This window comes from Choristoneura fumiferana, chromosome 13 (genome assembly GCF_025370935.1).
Source record: "Choristoneura fumiferana chromosome 13, NRCan_CFum_1, whole genome shotgun sequence".
NCBI lineage: Eukaryota > Metazoa > Arthropoda > Insecta > Lepidoptera > Tortricidae > Choristoneura > Choristoneura fumiferana.
In genome coordinates, this window is record NC_133484.1 from 10,434,258 (window position 1) to 10,460,655 (window position 26,398).

The 26,398-nt window shown below is 38.5% G+C and overlaps 1 protein-coding gene across 15 annotated transcripts in view; it reads right to left on the reverse strand.

The window, feature by feature from the left end:
- The window catches only part of LOC141434028 (protein lap4-like), a 93,928-nt gene that overhangs the window by 5,642 nt on the left and 61,888 nt on the right, over nucleotides 1-26,398 (reverse strand). For 7 of the 15 annotated variants that reach the window (XM_074096243.1, XM_074096244.1, XM_074096245.1 and 4 more), the window contains 20 exons: nucleotides 24,785-24,990; nucleotides 24,005-24,138; nucleotides 23,048-23,132; nucleotides 22,400-22,607; nucleotides 20,162-20,352; nucleotides 19,542-19,653; nucleotides 18,830-19,077; nucleotides 17,346-17,444; nucleotides 12,923-13,177; nucleotides 11,204-11,314; nucleotides 10,119-10,298; nucleotides 9,123-9,155; nucleotides 8,153-8,311; nucleotides 7,540-7,683; nucleotides 7,162-7,254; nucleotides 6,892-6,975; nucleotides 6,413-6,532; nucleotides 2,085-3,566; nucleotides 1,568-1,673; nucleotides 808-979 (listed from right to left, as the gene is read on the reverse strand). In XM_074096243.1, coding sequence (XP_073952344.1) covers nucleotides 808-979; nucleotides 1,568-1,673; nucleotides 2,085-3,566; nucleotides 6,413-6,532; nucleotides 6,892-6,975; nucleotides 7,162-7,254; nucleotides 7,540-7,683; nucleotides 8,153-8,311; nucleotides 9,123-9,155; nucleotides 10,119-10,298; nucleotides 11,204-11,314; nucleotides 12,923-13,177; nucleotides 17,346-17,444; nucleotides 18,830-19,077; nucleotides 19,542-19,653; nucleotides 20,162-20,352; nucleotides 22,400-22,607; nucleotides 23,048-23,132; nucleotides 24,005-24,138; nucleotides 24,785-24,990 — 4,222 coding nt within the window. The remainder of the gene's footprint in view (nucleotides 1-807; nucleotides 980-1,567; nucleotides 1,674-2,084; nucleotides 3,567-6,412; nucleotides 6,533-6,891; nucleotides 6,976-7,161; nucleotides 7,255-7,539; nucleotides 7,684-8,152; nucleotides 8,312-9,122; nucleotides 9,156-10,118; nucleotides 10,299-11,203; nucleotides 11,315-12,922; nucleotides 13,178-17,345; nucleotides 17,445-18,829; nucleotides 19,078-19,541; nucleotides 19,654-20,161; nucleotides 20,353-22,399; nucleotides 22,608-23,047; nucleotides 23,133-24,004; nucleotides 24,139-24,784; nucleotides 24,991-26,398) is intronic. The other 8 variants (XM_074096256.1, XM_074096241.1, XM_074096246.1 and 5 more) reach the window with 7 other exon arrangements.

The window sequence follows — 26,398 nt, forward strand, 5'->3', positions numbered from 1 at the left end:
TTTTTAGATTATTTTGCTTCAAACTAGAAATTATTTAAAAAAAAAAATTGCGATCATAGTATGCGTAATTCGGAAAATTTTCAAGTGTCACAGAACTCATCATAGATGAAAAATACAATAGGGAGTGAGTAAGTAGTATATTGACAAGGTACAAATGAGTCTAAAATAACTAGTCCATAGAGGGGTGGGTTATTGGCACTGTCACATCGGGAATAAAACGGACGGTCACTTGTGCTATTGCTATGAGAATGAGATAAAGAAGTAAGAGTATATTTATGAGGATGCATTACGCAATGACTGGGCGCAAACATCACTCACCGATGGCGCGGCTTGGCGCTATTAAGACGTACTGCACTTCTTATCTTTTTTCTGTAAAGTTTACATCACATTTACTATTATTAATACTGCGCTGTTTCTGTTTATGTTTCGTAGTATAGATTTCGCATCCATGTCACATTTTGACGAATCAGATTTTCAAAAAGAGTCTGTCAGCGCAGCATATAATACTATTATTTAGACCTTCTCTGAGCCAATTTTAATTGTTCGTTACCTGTTCTTGCTATTCTTAATATGAAATACATAATTATTTATTTGTCAATAAAAAATGCAGTAACAAAAAACAGTAAAACAGCTGTAAAAACAGAATTAAAAATTTAGATATTTTTATCTTCTCCTCCCTAACACGCTGAAATACCATATATACTCTCCGGCCAAAAACTGGAGTACAGCAACATCTGATAGTGCCAGGCAGCCATCATTCGGTATATTAAGCTGTCTAACTTATTGTAGTGGACACAGGCTACTGACCTATGGCCGTTCTCGTAAGGCTCGTCGTCCGAGTGCGAGCTGTATCCGCTGTGCCGGTCCTCCCCGGGGGACCACGAGCGGAGTTCAGCGCGGGACAGGGACGCCATCTTCCTTTCCTCTTCTTGCTTCAATTTCTCCACCTCATCCGCAGACAGGAATGTGAAAACTTTTTCTGGTGAGAAATTAGTCATTAGAAATAACATTAGTGAAGTGCGAATTTACTAGACTAGGATAAAGCTCCTCAACCAATTTCAATATTAAGCTCTTATGAGCTGTCAAAAGTTGATTGCCACATGGATTTTGTATAGTAGATAAATAGTAATACTGAACAGTGACGTCACTTATTAGCAAACTCAATTGTATTTATTTATTTCAGAGGTACCTATAGAGCTGGCACAAATGAATTGTTTGTATGTATCACAAAATGATTAAATACAGGTTGATTCTATGAGTGATAATCATGTTTTTAGATAATCTCGTTTCATATCCATAAAGTGTTATTATACTAGCTTATCAAATATTAGATAGTCCCTGTATAAGAACGGCACAGTGAGAAGTAACATTTCTTTCGTTCAATTAATTCGTGCCAGGTCTTGTGAATCGACTTATACTAAAAATACAATTTTAGTCGATTGAAAATTAATCTGCTTTGTCGGGTTATAATTAAATGGTTTATATTCGAGCTGCCTTGAACTTTTGGGAAAACGGCGTGTAACCGGCCGACACTTAGTGATAATTTTTTAAAATTTTGTTATTTTACCTGGCTTGGGCGATGCCTTGTGACTCTCTTCCATAGCATTTTCAAAGAACTTCTTCTTGTCGCTGACAGAAGCTTTCACAAAATTACCAGAATGAGGTGGGGAAGCCTGCAAACACACCGTAAATGTAAATACGACATTACACATTTATGGGAACATTGAACATAGTGAACGATCGCAGTTAGTGAATAAAATAAGCTCATGATATATACAAGCTATTGCAATTCCTTTTCCAGGCTAGTAACACCCATGCAGTCAGTAAAAACTTGTTAAAAACAACGCAATAATGTTAAAACTATACAAGTAATAAGTTGATGAATTTTAAATAAAATATTACATGCAAAATAAGTTAAATTGCAAGTTAATAACAGTATCTAGTTGAATAAGTAACACAAATTGGGTATGGAGGGATGAGAGTGTGGTGATGTTTAATCGAGTGGGTACAGGTCGGAGACGACGAACACAATCAAAAGAAGCCGTGTGGTATGGGTAAGATGGCGTAGGTACAGTGGTGATTACCTCGCCGATGGCGAAGGCTTTGATTTTGCTGCTCCATGCGGGTTTCAGGGTGGAGGCGGGCGAGGAGCTCCCTTCCCTCAAGAGTTCCGGACTGTTCGACAATGCATCGGATTCAGGAGCAGTCGTCACTTCGCCGAAACGGACTCTTCTCTCCGACTGAACACTTTTAGGCACTTCGTTCGTAACTATTGGAACAGGTTGAGTAACGTTCGCATTTGTAACGCTCCCTAAACTACTAGCTAAAGAGGGTGAGACTTGCGGTTCGTAATTCGAAAGTCTATTTTGGTTAGAGAAGCTCATTTGATGAGGGTTCGTATAAGGATTATAAGTTCCCGCAACCGTCGTCAAAGAAGGATATGGGTTGATAGGTGGGTAGGTCACTGAATGTACCATTTTTGGTGAGAGGCTTTTAGAGCGGACGTCCCTCAGTGAGTTGGCGATTGGAATGTAGCCGGATAAGTCATCTGAGAAGGTTTCGTCCGGGTGCAAATCACAAGGCGAGTGAGGTATGTGCGATACAGTCGGCAGTGTTTTATATTGCACATGTAGCAACTCAGGCGGGTCGGGTTCCTTACCGGGACTTACAGATAATTCATTATAATACTCGTCGCTACTAACGGATGAAAGTATTGGCGTTCGGAAGACATGTAGTGAAGGCACTTCTGAGATAATGGCTGGGCGGGACGGAGGGTTTATGACTATGGGTTGAGAAGCCGACTTAGGGTAGGCGTTATAATTAACGGGAGGTGGGAGTTCTGTTTCTGGGGAGTTGGTGGAATCTGTGGACTGCATGGTTGTTTCGGCCACGTGCGTCTGCGGTAGCAAGACGCGATCGGGGATCACTGTGATGGGCGGTAGACTAGACTCGTATTCGTCATCGCTAACTAACATACTATCACTTACGTTCGTATCGAACAGAGGCGGAGGAGGGATGATAACGTCACCGGGAGGTTCGGGACTCACTTTTGGGACCGGTGTCGAGAGTTCACGTTCGTTTTTCGGACTGTTTCGTATTAGTAAAGATCTATGTGTTCCCGCGCATGCACCATTAGTGTCAACCGTTCCAGGCATATTCGGGCCAAATTCATGCTCTGTCTCATGCAGTATGGGGCGGGTTAGAGTTTTCGGATCGCTGTGATATATCATGTGTCGTTCGTATTCATCATGTGGTTGTTCTATGAAACTAACTCGCTTCGATTGCGGTTTACGTGGCACTTGTGGCTTCGGTTTGACTGGAGGCGGAGGTGGAGTGTGTTGCGGCCGTTGTATGACGGCGTGTTGTGTCGTCTGTTGCGGGGCGGTCTGGGCTATCGGTGGCGGCGAAGGCAGCGGTGGAACGGCTCTGACCACGGGCGGCTGTGGCATGTCCACTGCGGTGCCATCGTCTATGGGTTCAGGCGTCACCGGAGGCACAGGACTCTTCACTTTTTGTTGCGTGAACACCGCAAAGGGCGACGGAGGGGCCGCTTGCAAACTAGACGACTAACCAAACCAACATATGTTGTACTACACCACTCCGTTAATATACAAGGTACCAGGCCAAACCAAACACTAAGTACTTAGTGATAGACTTGGTCCAGTTAAGAGTTACTTCAATAGCGAAGCTACTTGCACGAAAACATAGCTTTGCAAGAGAATGTTCGTAGTACGAGCCGTACGCAACAGAAGCTTAGGTTAAATCAATATAAAATCTTCCAAAATAAATGTCATAAAAACAGGCTTAACTGAAATTCTTAAGTAAACAAATGTTAAAATGTCGAAACATCATGTATTTTATAACACTTAAACATAACGTTAATTAGAATATATCAACATTACAAAGTAAGGAAAATTTAATTAGGAAACAATTTTACGCACAGTAAAGAAATAAAATAAAGGCAGATTGGCCAACAGCGAGACAAAAGGATGAAGATTGCAAGAAAGAATAAAACAAAAACTATTTGTGCTCAGGTTATGAAACCGACTAAAATTAACATAAAAAAATACTTGCATAATACATTAAAAAAAATACATTTTATTGAATTCATACTCAGAAATGGTGACCAACAGCAGTAGGTACTTCTTATTCGGATTACTATAGTAGTGATGTCCAATACAGCATACTACAATATATTTAGATAAACAGTTATAAAAATTGGTCTTTGGAGTAGTGGATTACACAGTAAATACTTACAACAGTAAACATTTATAAAGTATTCAGAAAGATGTATGCATGGTTATATATTTCGAAATAGTGGGTACACAAGTCTCTGTTATTAAAGTTTGTTTGTTGGTCGGGTTGGATTATTTCAATGATTCGGCGATTGCAGAAACTCGTATTAAGATTACCTACCTAATTACGGAAGCTAACCATTACAAGTTATTATTAATAACTTATTAAAATCTGAACAACACAAATACAAGAGACAATACACATCAATAACAGTTACTTAAAGATACATAGCACAAGGTTGCTAACGTTTAAGGAAAACATTGAATTCATATTATCCATTTGAATTGTAGTTGGAATTAAAATAGTAATTTAAGCTAAACATACATAAGCTAGCAACATAAAAAGATAATTTATTTATAACGACGGGTACTGCCCGCTGGGGTAGTAAAATATTGAAAAATGATTACAAATTGTTTTGTAAACTGAAGTTGTCACATTCAGTAATCTATATTGTGATGTTTGAGATAAATTTCAGTTACTTAAACTACTGGCCATATTTTCAGGCTTGTTCTTAAGTTAGAACAATTTTTGCAGTGATTTGGTGGTACTCTTTTGGTAATATGATGTAACGACCGAACAAAGTGAAAGGACATTATTCTGCTAGCAAATTTTTAGTACTTTTTTATAACTTAATTTTTCATTCATAAAAACGTTAAATTTAGTTTATGTACACATAAATTCAGTTTACAAGTTAAATTCGCAATGTATCGTGATAGTACACACGAGCCTTTAATTTTGTTTTACAAGTTTTACAATACCGCATTAAATTAATGAAAGTCCAATGTGTACTAACACGCACTTGATATTTTACTTGAAACCAATCCTTAATCACGCGACTAATAACATTTCGGAGAATTAATATAAGAATAGTTAAATATTTTAAGTATTTAGGCATAAAAAAAATATTTATCGCGTGATTATGAACTGCTTGAAGCAACAAGAACTTGAGTTTAAAAAGTTCCTCTTTTTAGAAAGTTAAGTATCGCCGACTTAAAATCAGGTCTTATAACATTCATTATTTAAAAAATCTATATAAGATATACTTTGACACATTTCTGATCACATTAACGTTTAGGTATTTACAACAAATTGGACAGAGTTAAATTGATGCACTATACGTTTTCCTCCGTTTCCTCAGCGTTTGCATTCTGCAATGGACGTAACATTTTTTGTAAATAAACTTGTTTTAACGCAGCTATTACCCGCACATAAGCTAACACATGACAACATTGATCTAAGTAACGTAAAACTAAAAGAACAACATCCATCTTATCGGATCAAAGAAAATAACATAGTACAATCGATCGATACGTGTCTAATTTTAACGCTACCTTAAAACCTTCGTACAACTTAAGACAGAGAAGTTACATGCACGTTTTTCGCGATTTATCCTGCGATACTGAGGGAATTAATGTAACATAATTGTAAGATAAACCTAAAGAGATAGTTCATCTAAACGAGATAGGTGAGGATTCAACTGAATTTCTACTCTTCCAATATATTCTAACCAGTCCATAAAATACCAGGCTTTACGTAAATATATTAAACAACATTTATTTTGGAAGATAAAGTGTTAAGACACGCAGTAGATATATTTAAAATATAATTAATAAAATCAAGTATATTTTCATGCAAGCAATAATAGCTTTATACTACAAATATACAAAGTGCATGCTAACTATTGTCAATACTGCAGTCAGGGAAAATTCAATCGTGCCAATAATCTTAGGTAGAATTCTTAGAATTATAAAATTTAGTCAATATAAAGCAAGATAATTTCCATGCTGTAATTTACTTCTTAATAATAATTGAGAAGATATAAAAGCTTTCGAACGTACTTCTGATAAGGTAATTAATAAAACTCATGCACATAGAACTTAAATATTAGAAAAATACACGTCGCATATCAAAGGTAACACTGCTCCAATATCGTGTGGCAATAGTTTCCCAACAAATTGAAAATTTGGCATTACTGATTCAAAGGTAAAACTAGCTTTTCTTGCTTACCAGCTAGCTCATAATTCTTACGCTTCATAGGTTACGAGTCATAATTTTGCATTTGATTTCTAAGTACAATGTTCAGTTATGATCGTGAGATATCACTTCAATATTTTACCTGAGGTTGGAGTGTGTGTTTGGACATGACGACCGTAGTGGTTTTATGTTGTGGCTCGGGTGAGGTCGGCGGTGCCGGCTCGAGTGCCATACTTTCCACCGCGTGCACAATGTCAAGCACCTACGAGATACGAGAACATTTAATTGAAACAATAACGTGAATCGAACAACTGCCGGCACACAAAGTCCTTGTAAATTAGTACTGAATATTAACAAAACTTTATAATGTAAACCAGGAATTTCTTCGGCGTTTTAAATGCTAGCCCGGACTAATAAGCAATTAAGCTACTCCACAACGCTAGTCGCTTCAGCAAGCGAGAAAATGGCGCCAGTATTAGCTATCCATAGATATAAAATAGCAATTGAAGTGTGTGTGCTAGGTGCGGGTCATTTATTAATTGACACTCATAAAAACAACTGTTTGTTGTTGAAACTGGAAATAAAAGTAAAAGTTCTACTTTATGTCTAGTTTTGTTTAACCTTTTCCGGAGTGGACTTCTCCCTCATTTCCGCGACTTGTTTCTCTTGTTCAAACTCAACTATCTCTTGTTGGAACTGTTGCTCCTAAAGAAAAAAAGTTTTATATTAGTAAAACTTGGAAAACGTTTATCCGGTTCGAATAGGGTTTTCGTTAATCTATTGCATTTATACTCAGCGGCACAAAATTTGGCCCACTCTACATACAAAATTATCTATTACTGGATACATTTGAGGGCCAGAATTTTTGTCGCTCAGTATATCTATTATTACCTGTTGTTGGTGCACCGAATCATCTCTATCCAAGCTTGACGTTGAATGAGACAGAGAGCCGCCTGTGTCCGCTGTTCCACTCTCACTGCCAGTCTGCCAAATAATATATTGTTTTATATGTTTGTACAACCGATAGCACCTTCAACAGATATTTAAAAACGGAACAGAGGAACGTATTAGTTTAACTGTATTACCACGGCTCTGGTAATGTTACCAATACAGGTATCTATCCCTCAGAACGGTTTCAGTGGTGTACTTATTTTTTTTATATATTATGGACTGTACAGTACGTAGTCATTACAAGTATGGAGTCCAGCACTAAGACTATGTAGTGCGTCATAAATGCTCGTAAGTAGTGAAACATCAAGTCGAACTCACAGCATATTTGTCGGGGCGTGTATACCCTTGGCACACGACGAGGTGCAAAGGCGCGTTGGTGGCGGATCGAAGTGCATTCACTGCTTCATTGTGCGTTGCGCCCAGCAGAGACACGCCGTTCACTTCTAGCAGTCGCATGCCGACCTGTTCAGTATACAATTAGTAAAATTTGTAACGTATTCACTGATATCGACGTGTGCTCACGTGCGTTTTACCAACTTCGGATCTAAACTAACTAGTAAACTGAGGTGAATGCCAAATTCATGTTGTAATGGTTAGTCCTAACAAAAGCGCTTAAATAGACTTCCGGCTAGGTTCGAAAAAGTCGTAGATTCAGGGTGCGTTTTAATGTGTTTCATAAAGCGCTGCTGCGCCAAGTATTTCGTTAAACCTATGGTCTCCAGAGCGACAGGCTAAATTTAACCTCGGAAAAAAGCCTACTTTCCACAAGGCAACGATTAGCGATTTAGGAAAGTGGTAAGAAACAACATGTAAGACCAAAATTGACCACTTTGACTTGGACTTTCTTGTGGTTAGGAAATTTGTCTTCTGATGGCTCTGTCATCTTTGTTGCTTCGGAAATATGCTTGTGACTAAACGTGCTACACTTTACCTTGAGTCTACCGTCCCGGCGGGCAGCCCCGCCGCTGTTGATCTTGGAGATGAAAACGCCCTCGTCGTTGGGATCGTTGGGGTTCCCACGTTGCCCGTTCAACCCACCCTTTATATGCATGCCGAGCTTCTCGCCTTCTTGCTTCACTATCGTAAGGTCCTGTGCAATAAACGTTACATTTGATATGTCGACTATGGTTTATTTGGTACGCTCAAGTATTTTGCAAATGCCATTACTAAGACACTGCCAACTGTTTCAGATGTCTGAAAGAGATCTTTGTATCCTTGTAACAGCTGATCATACAAATTATTTAAGTGGGCGATCTCTATAATTTTTTCCGTGCCACATTAATGTGTGCGCGTATCATAATGTGTAACTCTTCGCTCAATTTTTTAAAATTATATTAATATTTGTACGTAATAGTTCGCATTGAAAAACTACTGTTCTAGAAGGTGAATTACAGTAACAGTTCTAATAAAAGTTTAAAAGTTGACTAGGTACAGTACAATACATAACTTGTCATGCAAAGCGACAACATTCCATGCACTAAGTAACCATATTCTAGCACAAGACAGTGTAACTAAACTCCAGGAATTGTTTGTTGTATATAACTTTACGGTAAAATAAAAGCTAAAATAAAAAGTAAAGAGGGTTTTTCTGTTTGAGATAATTAATTTACAAGGGCTAGTCTACCATCTACCGAATGTCTTTGAATCATTCTCACTAAGATAATATTAATGCCTTATCTCGCGATTGAGGGCATCAGCTCGGGAGTAACCTTAAGGGTTGAAAACACTCAATAATAAGGGATGTATGCTACGTAGTGAGAGTAAGCGTCATACTATAACCATTCAGTAAACGACGTTAGCTGAGCACAGTGACGAGGGGGGGGGGGGTCTGGGGGTCTGGTTTCGACACACATGTAAAGTAACACACATAGGTCTGAGACCGCCGGGTAAGGCCCACTTACGGTTGCATCAACAATGTCAACTTGAACGAGAGTCTGAACGAACGCCGCGGAGTCGTCGAGTGCACGTGTGGAACAAAACGATTTGGATGTTATGGCTAATGATGAAGTACCTTTTTTATAATATTAGACGCCGCTGATATTATTCTATAAATTGCAAGATGGGTGACTTAAGATCTAAACATATGTATTTAAATAAAAAGGCAAGCGGCCCTGTTATACAAATTCGTAGAGAAGTTTGCTGAAGAAGCTTGTCATTTTATGCAAACGTTACGCGCGATGCATTTCAAATTAAATAAACCACTTTGTGCATTCCTAATACAGATGGGTTGTGACAAGATCTTGCAGATGAGGCGCTGTCAAGTGGTAAGGCTTCGTGTAGTCTTTTAAAATACTGCATAAAGCGACAGATTGCGTACATGTACCTACATAAATAAGTTTTAGTCATTATATTTTATTTATATACATATATCTTACATGATAAGCAATATGCAGATACCTAGTTTTGTTCACTTCAATATCGCCAAACACTACTTTAAGCAATACTCAAATCTGTCTACTCAGAATACCACATTACGCATATTATTGTCATCCAATGACTCACAACCCGACCACTGCCATTCATGCAAAACATTGCGCGACTTACTTGCGTGTAAGTACATACAAATTAAAAAGATAATTAATACATAGTCCATGTGCAATTTAATCTATAAATACGATTCAAATCCAATCATTTTGAATTGTTAACTAATCCAGGTCAACCGACACTCTTAATTATACTCAGATAAACTAAACAGGAAAGTTATGGCATACTGGCAAATTTGTAGCATGTAAGGAGCTACATTACCCTAACAATTAGCAGACATAAAGCAAATATCACTTTCTTACGGGTACCCATGTGCGAAAGGGATGAAAGTTTTATGTCCGCAACAAAAGCTAGATGTTTCGGGTGAAGGACTTAACTCTTGAAGATCAGTCCAGGTGTGTAATGGTACTGACCTGGAACCCTAGTGGCAGCGGGTCGTGCCTGACGGTGAGCGTGAGCGTCTGTCCCGGTTGCAGCAGTAACTGAACAGCATCTCGGTGCGTTGCTCCGGTCAGTTCGTTACCGTTTACTTTGATCAAACGGTCTCCCATTCGGAGCTTGCCGGAGCGTGCTGCTACGCCGCCGGGGACGACCTAAATACACGGAAAATAATAGTACATTACTGTAGAGGCCGGAAAGTAAGGTGCCTGCAAAACAGATATAGACCGGCAACCCCACGTTCCGGCCGACGCTCAAACATGACATGAAATAAAATAAAAAACAAGAAATCAAGCTGGCGGCTGGCTAGTCTGGTCGTCCTGTTGTGTGCGCGCGTGTCGCGATGGCTGCTGGCGCGGCGGCTGCGGGCGGTGGTGCTAGCGCCGAGCAAGGGCCGCAGTGCTCGCGTTGAAACAAAAGACGGTCGCACTGCCGGCCAGCGGCCAGGAACTTTTATGAAATTTCTTTCCAGGCCGCTAGAGTGACCTCCTAACTTAATCCTCCTTAAATCATCAGTGTGTGCGTGCGGCGGATGCGTGCGTTCAGGCGCCAACCGGCGCGCACAAGTTTAAGCCGCGCGATGTATTTTTATATGTAGTGAACTTACTTCTCCTCTATTACTATGATTATACAGTCAGGGGCGAAAGATCAAGTGAGGCAAATATGGTAAAATAAGATTATTAGATGACCTATTGCCCTTAGTTATTCTCTCTCAATCAAAATACATTACACACATTTTAAAAAATAGACTACAATATCTGAACTACACGATTGAAAATACATTAGTAAACAGTTAACAAGAGAAACAGATAATAATATATGGTTGTTATATTTGGACTGTGTGGAGTGTCGCGTAGTTCTGTATCGGATCCACGTAATATCTGCGGCGAGCCACCTTTAGTGACCCGACAAGTGCTGAGTGGACTCCTTTTTCGCATTTGTATTTTATTATATTTTTTAATTTATTATTTTTCTTTTTTCATCTTAGCATGAACATGTTTGTACCTAATTCTTACTTATGCGAAATAAAGATTTATTATTATTATTATTATTTACTTACATGAGAAATAAATATTCCGGGTTCTTTTCCACCGAATGGCACGCACGAGTGGTCAGTACCACCAATAATACTGAACCCTAATGAGCCGCCTTCTTTCACAAGCACGACGTCCTGTAACAAGGAGATACAAAATGTAACCATCATAGTACAACACTTATGTCCCGCATTTAAGCATAAGCGATTTTGTTGATTTCTCAACTCGTTTAATTCAAGTTTCTTTTTTCAAATGAAATTGAAATAAAATAAGAACAAAAACAGTGTTTAAGCTTTAAAATAGTGTATACATGTATACATGTTTTTGTAGTTTACGGTACATTGATTGAAGTTTAATAACTCTTGGCAAAAAAATACTCAGAATAGTTTTTTTTTATTCATTAAAAACCAGTGTCTGTGCTTATCTTCTCTAAGGTTTACAAAGACAATTCCAAACGGATGGTAGCTCTCCATTCGTGGAATTGCAATGTATTCGTACACTATGCGTGTGTTTAGTTATTATAGAATTAAAAAATCTATAATTAATACACCTAATCGTGGTTAGATTGCCCTAAGTGTTTACATCTAAGGCGTGCAGCAGCGGCAGTGGCACGGTGTGACGTCACGAAAGCCTTATTTACAGGCGGCGGGCTCCGCTAGAAATGGAATGTTTGTGTGAAAAAGTGTCCACTTTCTGTGAGATTGACTTTCATTTGTTTCTTTGTAAACGATACCTACTTTCAACAGAAAATATTTTTTCTCAAAAATGTCCGTAAAAGTTGACATTATTCCTTACATATCAGAAGGTGAAGTGCATAGTTTATGATCAGCGAAAAATTAAAAAGTTAAAGAGATTGCAGGCGCGCTAGCTCGACAATAATGAATTAGCGCGCCTGCAATCAGTCACATTTTTTTTAAAAGTTAAAAAGGTCATGGAAATGTTGGCACAAGTCGTACAGCCAAGTCTAATGGCCGGTATGAGATATTTTGTTGGATTCCGGACTTTTTCTATTGGGTCTGAAATAGCTTGTGGTGTTTTCGGTGGAAAAATACACCTGCAGTATATTTTTAATGAAAAAAGGCGGGAAAGCATAAGAAAAATATTGGAATAAAACTAAATTTTATTATATATTTTGAGAAAAAGTTTATTCTATTTCAGAATTATTCACCATTTTTGAGAAAAGCTTTATATTAGTCTCGGCTGGAATAGCAATTGCTGGCTTCGTATTATACTCAGCCAGCAATTGCCTACTTCCAAGCCACGACAATAATCTACTATTACTAATGTATATTAAACGACATTTTACTAACGTCGCATCGAGAGAAGAAATCAATGCTACTATTAAATAGCAACATCCATTGTATGAAACTGTCCTATGACTGGTATGGTTTAAAAATTTGATACCGGAGCAGGAGTGGCCTGGTTTAAGCTGTCCAAAGTTACATAAATTTGGTGATATAATCGTAATATTTTTATGACGAAAATTAGTTTAATCTATAGCATTATCGTAATAATAGGTCAAGATAGACCTAGGTCAAGAGGTCGGGTGGCTCAAGACAAGGATAATTTTATAGAGCTAACTGCCAAACTCCAGTAATGGAGTGTCACTTTAAGAAGACTAACAGGTCAAACATCGTGATAGAGTCTATAGACTTTGGCAAAATGGGCGAAACGTAACAGAAACAGTGATCGCACGCGTCGGACACTTGTTCGCACACAACATATCATCTACATTCATATCTTACTTCAATGATGAGCGGCGCGACCAGCTGGTTATCCGTGATCCTGGTGACGGTAGTCTCAGTGAAGGTCGACTTGGTGATTGTTTCCGTGACGCGGCCGAGGGTGGCAGGCGGCGGGGGGAGCATCACCGCCGCGGGGGGCCTTTCCACGGTGACTCGGACGCCTCTTTCCGGCGGTTCCGCCACCGGCCGTTGCCCGCCGAGGAAGTGCGCCGGTATCATTGCTTGGAACTCCTCGTTCGTTATCGGCCGAGAAGGCTGTGCGTTTAACACGTTCACATCAGACACACAGAAGATTTTTTTAATGTAAGGTATAGCGTGATTAAGAGCATGCTGTGGTAGTAGGCGATATTGCTGGCACCGGATAGGGGAGCGATAAGTGGTGATGGGTCTTGATTTGCCTTTTCAGGGTTCCGGAGCCAAAATGGCAAAAACGGAACCCTTATAGTTTCGCCATGTTTGTCTGTCTGTCTGTCTGTCCGTCCGTCCGGGGCTTAGTTCAGGGACTATCAATGCTAGAAAGCTGTAATTTTGCATGGATATATAGGTAAACTATGCCGACAAAATGGTACAATAAAAAAAACAAAAAAAAATTTTTGAGGGTACCTCCCATAGACGTAAAGTGGGGGTGATTTTTTTTTCTCATCCAACCTTATAGTGTGCAGATTTCTAAAACTATTGGCAGATTTTTGTTTTGGGCGGGCAACGTATGGTATTTCGTTAAACCTATTTTTGTTTCGCCGAGTAGTCGGTAGGAAGAATAGCAATATGCAGATTTATGTTTAGTCGATTGTTTGTTTCGTAATTGTTTCAGTTAACCGAACAACTGTTCGTCGAAACACGATAAGCATAGTTATCACATGGCATGAAAATGTAGTTAGGTGCGACGACGAGCGTCAGCGAGGGGGAGTGTTAGCTAGAATTGCGACCAACAACGCACGAGCCGAGCAGAAGAAGCGAGCGTGCCGCGGCGGCAGCGGCCGGCGAGTGCCAGAACCGAATAGCTGGCGTCGCGACTTAGTTTAATGTTTTAAACTTTCGTGATTTACACTCATAGTCAAAATACCACAATCGGAACTTATCGTGCTAAAACACACGATTAATATTTACCTCGACGTTTCAACCACATTATTATTACTCGTGTGTTTTAGCGTGATAAGTCCCGATTGTGGTATTTTGACTACGACTTGATTTGTTTTGACTTCAATAAAGTATACAAAAATGCGAAAGCGAAAAGTTGTTCGAGCAAACATTCAAAATTTGTAGTGATTCTACACGTTTTGAACGTTTATTGTTTATTTATTGTGGCTAAATGAATTTCTGTTAATAGTTGTTCGGCTTACTGACTCATATGCCAAGTAAATAGTCTGCTAAAGGTTGAGTTACGAAACGTTACTCTGCGAAACAATACATCTACGAACAAATCCATCGGCGTACCGTTACTCGGCGAAACGTTGTCTGCCAATCAATAATCTGCGTAAAAATTATCGGCGAATAATTCCATCCCAGCCTATATAGGTACGTCCCACTGCTGGGCACAGGCCTCCTCTCAGAACAAGAGGGCTTGGGCCATAGTTCCCACGCGGGCCCAGTGCGGCTTGGGAACTTCACACGCACCATTGAATTGCTCCGCAGGTTTGTGGAGGTTTCCTCACGATGTTTTCTTTCACCGCAAAGCTCGTAGTGAATTTCAAATGTAATTCCGCACATGAATTTCGAAAAACTCAGAGGTGCGAGCCGGGGTTTGAACCCACGACTTATCGCTTGAGAGGAGATAGGTCAAACCACTAGGCCACCACGGCTTTTTTTATCGCCGAATCATTAGGTAACCAATATGTAGATATCGAATTATTTTTTCTATTTTATTAGTCTTTTTTTTACTTCTGTCTTTCTATCTTCTGTATTAACCGACTCATCTGTTAAATATTGGGGATAATTATTGTGGTACCCCTCATTTACAGGTGTAATTAAGCCTGTCAGTTTACGTACATCATAAAGGTCGTATCTAGTTGTGAATAATGTAATATAGATAAATTAATCAATCCTATCGGTCGTTGAATTTGGAGATAACAGCGTTCATACAGCTACTTATACTTAGTTGCACGTCTTTCGACGAGCCATACGTGCACTGTCACCAAGTCCATACGGACTATGTAATTTATATTTATATTGAATGCTTTTTCTGACTCTTTTACATCTCGACGTGTCTCCGTAAAAGATTCAGATAACAGGTAATCTTCTAGACAGTGTTTTCGCTATTACCTCTCATATTCCGTTTTTTAGTATTTTTCTACCATACAATAGCAGACATGTTTTAAAACGATTTTACTCGGCATTTGCAAAATCCCACTCCACTAATATTATAAATGCGAAAGTTTGTAAGTCTGTTTGTTTGTTACTTCATCACGTCTAAACCACTGATCCGATTTAGATGAAATTCGCTATACAGATAGTCCCAGAGAAGGACGTAGGATAGTTTTTATTCCGGAAAATTGAATAGTTCCCGCGGGAAAGCTATAAACAAATTCTGCGCGGACGGAGTCGCCGGTAACGGCTAGTGACTACTAATGTATAGAGACATGTTTAAAAAAGCTATCAGAGACTGTGGTGGCAAAGTTTTAAATACTATTTAGGCACATGATGTTTATTTTTTAAACGTTAAAAGGTCACGCTCACCCTTGAAACAGAATAATAAATACTAGTTATTTTGTACTTATTCATGTCATCATGTGTGCAACATTTGGTAAGGTTATTGTTTTCAATCTTCTTTGTGCTAAAAAATGTAATCACGTTATTTAGTGTTCTGCCCACATTAAACAATTGGTTGGCTCCAATCTAATAACTTAGCACTGTTTGTCCCACTCTTGGCGTAAGTTCCCACCTAATATGATCGACCGTCACCCAACTACTTACCGGATGAAAACTTTATCTAATACTTTTAAATGTACAAAATTGTTGTACATTTATGTTTTTACTTTATTTCGGGGATCTCTAAAACGACTCTTGATTTGGTATGTGGCGGTATTCTCGAGTTTTAGCCTGAGCAAAGCTTGGTTGCCCAGCTATCTCGGAAAGCAATGTGTTTTCAAAATGTATTGCAAAGTGGTTGCCTAAAAATCTTTTTGTCAACACCACGGTACAGTACCCGGCTATAAAGATTGCACATCGTTCTTTGGAAAGATAATGTCGCCTTCGTAGGGTGTTGCCATGTCACACTATACTTATGTGACGTTTGTCAGTCGTTGTACAGGTGCATGGTGGTAGATGGGTAAAGGTGCGCCCTTCTACCAATTCTCTACAATTAGTAACATATTGGCGATTCTGCTGATGTGAGTATTTTATTTGCCTAAACTTATATTTCTAATTAAGACGCACCCAACAAATTTGACACTAGCCACGTGCGCGTGTAAAGCCGTCAATAGATTCAATTCTAATGTTATTTGGAACGTAAAATTAGACTAGTGAAACAACTAAGACATCTTTTGTAATACATTCAAATGTGGTTCTCTGAGCAAATAACTAAAGCGTTCTCCTCTTGTCCACTTGGTAAAAGCGAACTACAATCACAATGTGTTAACGACGACGATTCGTGGGTAGAGTTACGTCCTCTTGCTATAGTGCTATTATTAATCTTTACGAAACGATAAGATTCTACAATCAGATAACGCACCTCATTCGATCAAGGTTGAAGTACCGTAATTCAGACATACCACATTCCAATGAATGCCTCTCTAGATAACTCCGATAGTCGATGATATAACAAGAGCTAGTTATATTAGGATACAGACAGACAAGTTCTCTGTTAATTTATACTTACATCGCGAAGACTAACTAACGAAACTACTGTATTTCTACCAAGCATATTGCAAATCAAACCATGCTGTAAATTCTTTATTATCATCGTTCATCGATATAAAACATCCGTATATTGTTCTCTTTGCCCGTTGCTTGTATGGTCATGCAGTAACAGGGGGAATTGTAATAATTTATTGAGCTATAGATGCTAATATTCTTCAATATTTTTGTAACTTTATTTCGTACTGACTATCCATGCGGTGCCGCAATTCACGCTTATGGTATTGAGAAACATCACGCTAAATATTGTGCGCTGTCTCTAAGAGTCTGAAAAAGGCAAAATATCGTTACATCGTGGAGTGACATGAAATGTACAAAAAGGGGAATGCCGCTGTCACGTTGGTACGGTCGCGTCGGATACTGAGTCTCGTCATCACGAAATATGAGCTCTTTATTTCGAAATGCGTCAAACTCTGCATCGTCCGCTTCCGTTCCGTGAACAGTGACGTCAAGGTAGTGGTTGCGGATGATAATGGTGTAAAGCTGTATCAGACAAGCACGGATGTGAACGTGTTAAACCGACATATATCCATCACCTGCGAATAGTTGGGTATTATAAATTAGCGCTTACCTGAATGTCGTCGAATACGTCGTCAGTGGATCCGTGCATGTTATTGGCGCCGGGGGTTAGGGGCGTGCTAGTGCTGTTAGTCGACGACTTCGTGCCGGCCTGGAGTCAACAACGCATTTACGTATTAATATTACACAGTATCGGAGAAGCTAGTGGTTTTGTTGCAATTTATGTTTATTCTGCGACTTACTGATTACATCCTATCTCTGTCTACACGTACAAGCTCGCTCGCTCGAGAAAAGAATAAACGTAATAACTTTGAGCAAGCTTTTACGTGAACATTTAGTGTAAGGTTCGGAATTACAGTTGTGCTACTAAATCAACTAGTACATTAGTGGCTTACGAGTATGTATATGTATAGATAAAAATTGTAAACCTACAATATCAACGATATAGGTGATCGGTTGTAATAATTTATATATTATTCATTCGTTCATACTTACTAAGTAAAATTGCTATTAATTCAAAACATTAAATTGCATTCAATGACGCTATTTTAAAGGCTTTTAAAATAGCGTCATGCCATTTGTTACTAAACCAAATACGTAACATACTATATTACGCACTAGTAGAGTGACAAGCGCACTCACCGTTCTCTCACTCTTCATCCAGTGCCGCCCTTGTCACGTAGTATAGTTATTTAGATCCAATACCGAAAATTATGTGCCCGAGCCAAAACACGCCGTAAAACCCAGAATCCAAACTCGAGGACCCAGCTATGAGCTATAGCTTTTTTTTCATCAGAGTTGGTCAAAGTAGGTCTTACTATTTTTCATTAAACAATACGAGTAAAGAGAAAAAAGATCTTTTGAAATTTAACTGTAATCACCATATATTTCGTCAATATTTTGGGAACAGCTAAGCCCATAGAATGACTCAAATAGAACGCTTAGTTATAGCCGCTAGCAAACAATGGTAGCAGCGCAACATAATATTCATGCGCATCAATCCCCCTGCGCGGTTTCTGCGTAACCACAATGAGGGCTATCGTTTTAAGTCTCACTAGATGGCGCACTGTTGCGTGAGGTTTTTAAGTATGGCTTTCAAAGTCTGTTATTACGGGCGTGAAAACAAAGTTTAGATTAAAATCATATTTAATACACCTTAAAACCGTATCATAAAAATATCGAGCATTCCACAGTGTTGCATAGTCCCCGTTTTGTTCGGAAAAAAGGGAGGACAAAGGTTTCCGAAAGACAAAACTGTCTCAAAACACAGACATTCATTGCCCCGGAACGCATATTTGCCATAATTAATTGCAGATATTGCAAAATATTCACAAAATTATTCTAATTATAAATAAACCCGCGTAGCTCATCCAAAAACTATGAGATTTCACATTTCGGAGACCTCACGCTACACTAGCGCCTCTAGTGGCGAATTCATACGCGATAGCCCTCATTGCATTCGAACATTTAGTATCTAGCTTCCGCTACCAACTGTATGCTGGCGGTTGTGAACTAACTACAAGCGATTCGCCTCACCTGCCCGTTCGCTTGGCTGAGCCGACGCGGCGCGGGCTGCGGCGGCACGGGGGCTTGCCTCTGCACATGCTGGTTTATATGTGTGGGTGCGACGTGCGTGCGTGCCTGTATGTGTTCATGTGTGTGATTGGCTACTGGTGCTGAGTGGGTGTCGGTGGGTTTCGGTGCCGGTGCGACGTTCACATTCGGCGAGCTCGCTTTGTGCTCTCTCACTTCGTCCGACGTCGACTTGCGCGGGAGCGTTTCGCCTAAACGGGACAAAAAAAATGAGAATTATTTTGATGGATGAAGCCAAGCGTCTATCAAACTACGAGAAAATCGCTTTCGTGAGATTACTCGTTTTAGTCATTCTTTGAATGTAGTGGTGTTGTAGAATTTCTTGTCCCGTACAATACACACAAGACCAATGTCTATTTCAATACTTAATTCAATGACAGATTAAAATGAGTACTTAATTTATTCATACCGTCCCTAGCTTAGCTTATATCATACTAAATTCAAAAACTCTCCATACTTTTAAAAAATAATGCTCAAACATCATAGGAAATATGCTGCACATTAGACGACTTAACTGTCAATTTCATGCATAGCACTTCCTATCGAAACTTCGTTAATCAATTCAGTTATCAAATGTTTATTTCAATGGTCAGCATGATACGTCTAATAGTTTCAACTGAAGCAAGACACGAGCATACTATGATCCTATAGTAACCTTGTTCTGGGGTGATCGTCCGTTGGAGGACCAGTCTCACGAATCGTTCGTGCCCCGTGAGTAGAGACACCGCGGCCTCGTGACGAGCGTTCTCCATTTCAACACCATTGATCTGAAAATAAACATTTTACACTTGATTTAGTTACGTTTCTTCGTATTGAAAGGTTGATAGAATACAATCAAGATATCCGCAGATAACGTGACTGCTGAAACGTCATTGCTGGAATGTTATCTGTGTTTATTTGTTATTAAAGTTGAGACTGTAATAAAGTGTAAGTGACCTAAAGGAAATACAAATCGATAATTACTATATACATTATTGTAATAAGTAACATTTGTCACTTTTTTAAATATTTTTAAGAATAGACATTAAATAATTATGGAAATATATTCACGAGTCGCCTTACGGACCCGCCTTAAAGTTTAATGCCACTTGTGCGACATAAAACATTGTAAGCATCTACAAAAACAACAAAATAACGGGTATCATCCTAGAAAAACATTAAAATGAGCTTGATCACATTGTCTTCTAGCCAGAACATAATTTTAAATTTCATCGTTTACCTAAAAACATAAAATTTTAACCCTGTTTCTTCAGAAGGTATCTGTAATGTACTAACCGAAACGACCTTGTCCCCGACCATCATTTTGCCGTCCTTAGCGGCCGCGCCCTGCGGCGATATGCGGGAGATGTAAATGGCGTCGCTGTCGTCCCGGTAAGGGGGGGAACCTTTGCCGCCCGCTATGCTGAAACCCAGGCCCGCTCCGTCGCGGATCAGAGTGGTGTGGACGAGAACTTTCTGCTGGTATACTGCAAATAGAAAACATTGCGGAATTACTCACTAATAGTATTGGGGTTCGCTTATTTGTGGATAAGTAAAAGTAACACGATTTTGGGGGTCAGAATTATTTTTCTGTGAGAATGACCCGGAAGACTCACCGTTGGCATGCCTCCCACTAGGTGGATCAAGGACATCACGATGTTTGCGACGTTGCGGGTGGAGGTGGGTGGCAAGTTGTCGTTCATTATGGCATTTTAAAGGGGAGGGGCTTTTTTCAACAATGAACGTTTTCCGGCTGATGATGAATAATGATGAATTTCTCAAACGATATTGGTCTAATATTTACTAACGGTTTCTAACGAATACATACAATAAATAAATAGATGAGAACCATCACGATTAATAAAATATTTTTGCAATGAGCTTGTTTAAGCTATAACTTAAAGTTCGTTTTTGGTTGACTAGAGAGTACCTATGTCGTGACAAGAGTTGAACAAGGTTTTTTCATTCATTCGTGATTAAAATCTACGTTCCGTTTTACAAGTAAGCAAAACGAATATAATAATAGCTCCTTGATTGAACAAGTAATGACATGCTTAATCGAAATACAAGTACATTTAAATTTGTCATCATTCGACACTTAAAGGAACTTAATGTGCCGTACAAATCAAAGGTCAATAGGTTTATTTAACCTTCACCTTATTTGGTTGGTACTCATAAAGTCCTATTGGGACTTAATTGATTGACCAAACAGCTTGATCGTTGACTTTGATTCCATATCACCACGAAATCTTGAATCGAGGTCAATATTACGCATCTAATCAATTAAAAACAAAACAACGGCTGTATATGTATAGTATAAACAATGACATCACTCTTTGATATGGATTTATGATAAAATATTTTTAGGTGAATAGTGAATGGTGAAGTGACCGGAAACTAGGTATGCAAGTAACAGGTCGATTCACAAGAGCTGGCACGAATGGATTAAATGAAAGTAATGTCACTTAGACATTTTTGTAGGAAAATTACAGATGCATAACATTTTTATAATTGTGTGGTGTATTCAAGTAGGTAATACACAGATACTTTCATTCACTTATTCAATCCATTCGTGCCAGCTCTTGCAAATCGATCTGTGTTTATATTAAGGAGCATTTTATGTTTGTCAATCAAAATAAATACTTATCATGGCATTGCTAAGATCTTGTACTAAGTACGCAGTGCCAATAAACTCCGTTATTTGATTTTGTTGGTCATGATTGGTAAAATATTTGAAATCCAATTGGCTTTAAACTGAACGTAACATTATTTGCTGACAGGTTTGAGTTAAATTCGCGCGTGAAATATGTGACATATTAACTAATATATATATATCCCATCGACAAAACATGAAAATAAAAAGAGTAATTATAGTACGCAAAATATGTAAGTAACTAAATAGCAAGTCACGTTGTGATATAACATTGATTACTAACAAAAAAGCTAACAAATTCTTCTATAATTGGTTTTCTCGCGTTGGTATTTGCCATAAGACGGACAGAGAACCGCGTATGACATCACCAGTTGATATCTTATTAATACCTTGGGTACACGTACAGATATGAAAACACCATGGTTAAAATATCTTAACTTGTAGATTATAAAAGAAGTTTTTCTGAATAGATAATAGCGCTACTGTGATGTTTCTCATTTGCTCGCGTACTATGTGTACCTGTAGTATCACCATGTTTAGGTGGCTTACTAAGATCTCAAGGAAGTAAATCATAGAAGAGCGAAAAATACTACGAATAGATCAATCAAGATTTTCCGAGCCCGATATCTTTTAATTCTATTTAGCTCTTAATCGCGCCTTATACTGTAATCGTGACGTATTGTTTTCCCCAAATGTTTACTATTATAAAGATACGATAGATATTTACGAGATAAAATGAGGTAGCAGTTAAACGCTACTCTTGTTTATCTGTAGTTTCGTTAAGAGCGGATGATTCCGACGATATTCTAGTTCGTAGTCGAACAAAGTTCACTTAGTCCTTCTTATTTATGTATTGTGGCTAATTGTGGATTTTGTATTACCTGGTGGTACGTAGGGCTGGGTGAGTGGCGGTGGTGAAGCTTCGAGGCGCTGGTACGTATCGGCGGTCACTTGACCGGTAGGAGACGGACTAAAGTTGACGTGTGCTTGGTTGTTAACGAACTGCTCCTTCTGTTCCGGCTCGAATTCTTGGGCATAGGCGTTGCCGATTATGAGAGGTTTGGTTGGTATGCCGCGGCCAGTTGGGATCTGGAATATTTTTAAACGATTGTAATTGACACTACAGATTAAATTACGATTTTACACGGCTCTCTAGAATGTACGTGATTTTACAAATTTAGAAACCGTTGTAATTCAAATATAACTAAGAAAAACATTTAAACTACGCCCATTTGACAACTCCAACTTTAATGCTAATTCTAATATAATACATGTAAAACGTAATAATAGTTATAATTGTTTTTTTACCAATTAATATTAATAAGGCTTGAATTTGACAACACAAAATACACAACGACTTCATAATCTTCATAACTTGTCAAATATTTCTTCTTTTTTTACACATAAATCTGCAAGCATTATGATAAAACATTCAAATCAAACTTCACAGTCGTTAACATTAAAAGCTTCACAATGAACTTGATTAAAGTAGTAACCTAAATACAAATATTAGTACAGTTAGAGTTTACCTGTCCATTTTCCAAGGTCGACACCGTATCGGTTGTGCTTGATACAGAGTGGTGGCTTGCTCCGCTCGGGGCTCGGCTGTGTGTTCTGTGAAAAACAAAACTATAGAACTCGGAGCGGCAATAAACTATTTTCTTGCTGTTTACGTTCATTACTCGGCCCGGATAAACAGCAGAGCGGCGTTAAGTTGTTCGGCATCAAACCTGTTAGATGCTCTACTTGCGAGAAAATGCACAAAATCGATTAGGCACTACAAAGATTACCGTGCCTCGGAAGATTTGTTCGATTTGCGTATAAAGAATAAACCCATGCGAGAGCCTTTGCACGTTACTATATGGCAATATGATCTGTTTCAGTTTGTACAGGTTAACGTCTGGTGATTACAGGTGATTTGCAGCATGACGCATTTGTAGGTAAATCTTGTGAGCACTTGTCTATCGAGGACGATAACGCCATAACGCAATGCCATAGTAAAAACATTTCGAGTTTCTACTTAACATGTTTTAGTTTACTGGATACTCAAGCGTATTTTAAACACTAATACAAGTGCATCAACAGCTATCCGTCTCGCACTATATTCAAATGTATTCAGTGGATTATAATATAATAACCAAAGTTCAAAGATGTTTCTCTGTTTGAGGTTATGTTTGTTTTCTTATTTTATCAATTGACCTGTGGAAATGTCAACAATAGGTTAGGTGTCACTGATTGTGTTATTTAATTACTTCAAATGTTTAAAGTAAACAAAACCAGATTTTTTTAAATTATAATTGGGCTAGCAAAATTAATCGACTGCTTCTATTTAATTATTTCAAAGCTACTAAAAATCAAACTTAACTGTTAATTGAAAATTAATCTGGTTTTCCGGGTTAATTTTTAGGGTAACATATATTTTTTAAACCTATCTTGGAACAAAAACTCGACGTTAAGATTTGAGAGTGTTATTTATTTAACATTACCTGGTAGAAGTTGGTGATTCCCTGGTGACAACCAGAACTAGTGTAGCCCCGCTAGCCTTCAGAACCTCAACAGCGAAGTAGTGGTCCACATCCACTACAGGGGTACCGTTCACCGAAAGCACCTTGTCTCCGACCTGAACCGTCAAATCCGATTAGTCGTGTTACAAAGGCTTCACAACATTCCGGGGAGGTCGAGGATAGGTTTGTGTGTCGCCGCTGTTTTTTACGTGATTCAGTGATATATTCAGTTTTTCTTTTGTTTTCATAATGCACTCTTGGAGGAAGACTTAATTTTTACGTAGCCGATTGTATACCGCTACCAAATTAACACCGCTGAGGTTGAGACGTAAACAAAAAGAAAATTACAACAGAATAATTGTAGGCTGATACCAGAGATAGAGAGAAGTCAGAGCAATACAACCGTTGACGAACTCTGGTTGAGTTCGAAACGCGTCAGCTGTGGTGGTGGTGATAGTTGGGTTTGTGTGACGTGTTTGTGTTCTTACAGCGTGGAGGCGGAGGAGGTGCATGAACACACATTTGTTGCATAGACGTAAAGTTTATAGTTCATTACTTAATATGGACGACCTCCGCGAAGTAAGTCCAGATTCAATAAATTATTATATTTATTTAGTCCGAATAGAAAGAGTCCTTTACTAAGCAGTAGGCGGATGTGGGCTGATTTGATTGATAGAATAGAGCTGCGTCACATTTATCTGTCACATAAAAATTCTCAATGAGTGGTGAAGCAACCCCGACCACAGTCGTACAAAAACTTACCCTAAGCCCGGCATTATACGCAGGCCCGTTGGGCGTGACCCGTGATATGAAGATGCCGTCATCGTCGCCGACGTACGGCGTGGAGCCGCGTCCGCCGGCTATGCTGAGGCCGAGCCCGCCCGCCGCCCGCGCTATGCGGACCTCCTTGCATCGCTGGCCGTTCACTAGATGGGTGACACTGTCCGCCCGATCCGATACCGATTCACCTGGAAATTGTGTAAATTTATATACTTTGCCTACAATGGACAGAAATCAGACGAAGTATCGGAGGGAGGCCTTTGCTCAGCAATGGGACAAAATAGGCTAATAACAATAATAATTGCCTACAATTTGACAGCTTAATTTTTTTACAACAAAGATTAGATACAATACAGTATTAAGGCCAACTTTGTACTTAGGAAAAGTGCAAAATGCATGAAATACATAATTCATTCATTTGATATACATAAGTACCTACTAATATCATTTTCGGTGAGACTAATAATTATAAGTAAGTTTTTTTTTATCGTTTAACCTATATTAGTTGACGTTAGATCATGTTTACTTTATAACAATTATGTGAAGCTGACAATTTGCGTTACATAAAATTGCTATTAAGTGTTTTATCCATTATTTACAGTTTTTTTTGTAATTTTAACGTTGCCTTGTAATCATAGGTTATAATTATATTATAATATAACGAAAACAAAATAATAATTTTATAACGTTTTAAACTTTCTCGATTTTCACTCATTGTTAATACTACACCCGGGACTTAATCACAACGATATATTGCTAAGATTACTTCGACGTTTCGACCACATAGCAGCGGTCGTGATCACGAGTAGACCGAGATATAGGGTTTCACGTTCGTTTAAGCTTTAAGCGATCTACCCGCATTTGATCATGTTTGAGATAAGTTTAGTAACATATCATCGTGATTTAATACCGGGTGTGGTATTAATTATAAATACCTAAGCATTTTTAAACTAGGCATCGATCCAGCAACCAATTGTACTACAGAAGGTAGATATGTAGATGTAGATCGGTCAGTCACCCTTTTGGCAGAAGTATTTTTGCCGCTGTAAATTCCAACATAAAAATACCACACACTAAGAAGCTTAATTTTGAAAAAGTGGTACAATCTTGCATATAAAAATTTACCGGTGCAAATACCAATACAGGCGTTAACGTCTGATGTGTCATAAAATTTGCATGTGAGATTTTAAAATTAATATTCATTATGGCACTTGTCTAATAACATAATATAAATTACAATAAATATGATTATGGTTTTTATGTGGCCATAATGATTATAACGCTATAATAAACATAAATGCAAGTTAATATGGCGTTGATATCAGTCATTAAAGCCGTGTGCCATCAACGACACATCCAAACTTTCGCAAGTAATGACATATATTCACGAGTAATTACATAGAATGGAGTCAAGCACGTCATTACTCATCTAGCAATTAATAAAAACGATCGTCAATTATGTCGTTACATTGTCATATTTCTTAGTATAATTATTAAAACGCACTATTAAAGAATAAATAGAAATTAAAAATCGATTCATTCGTATAATTTTTGCTCTAAGTTCAAATAATATGCAAGTGGAGCAGGAAGGGACAG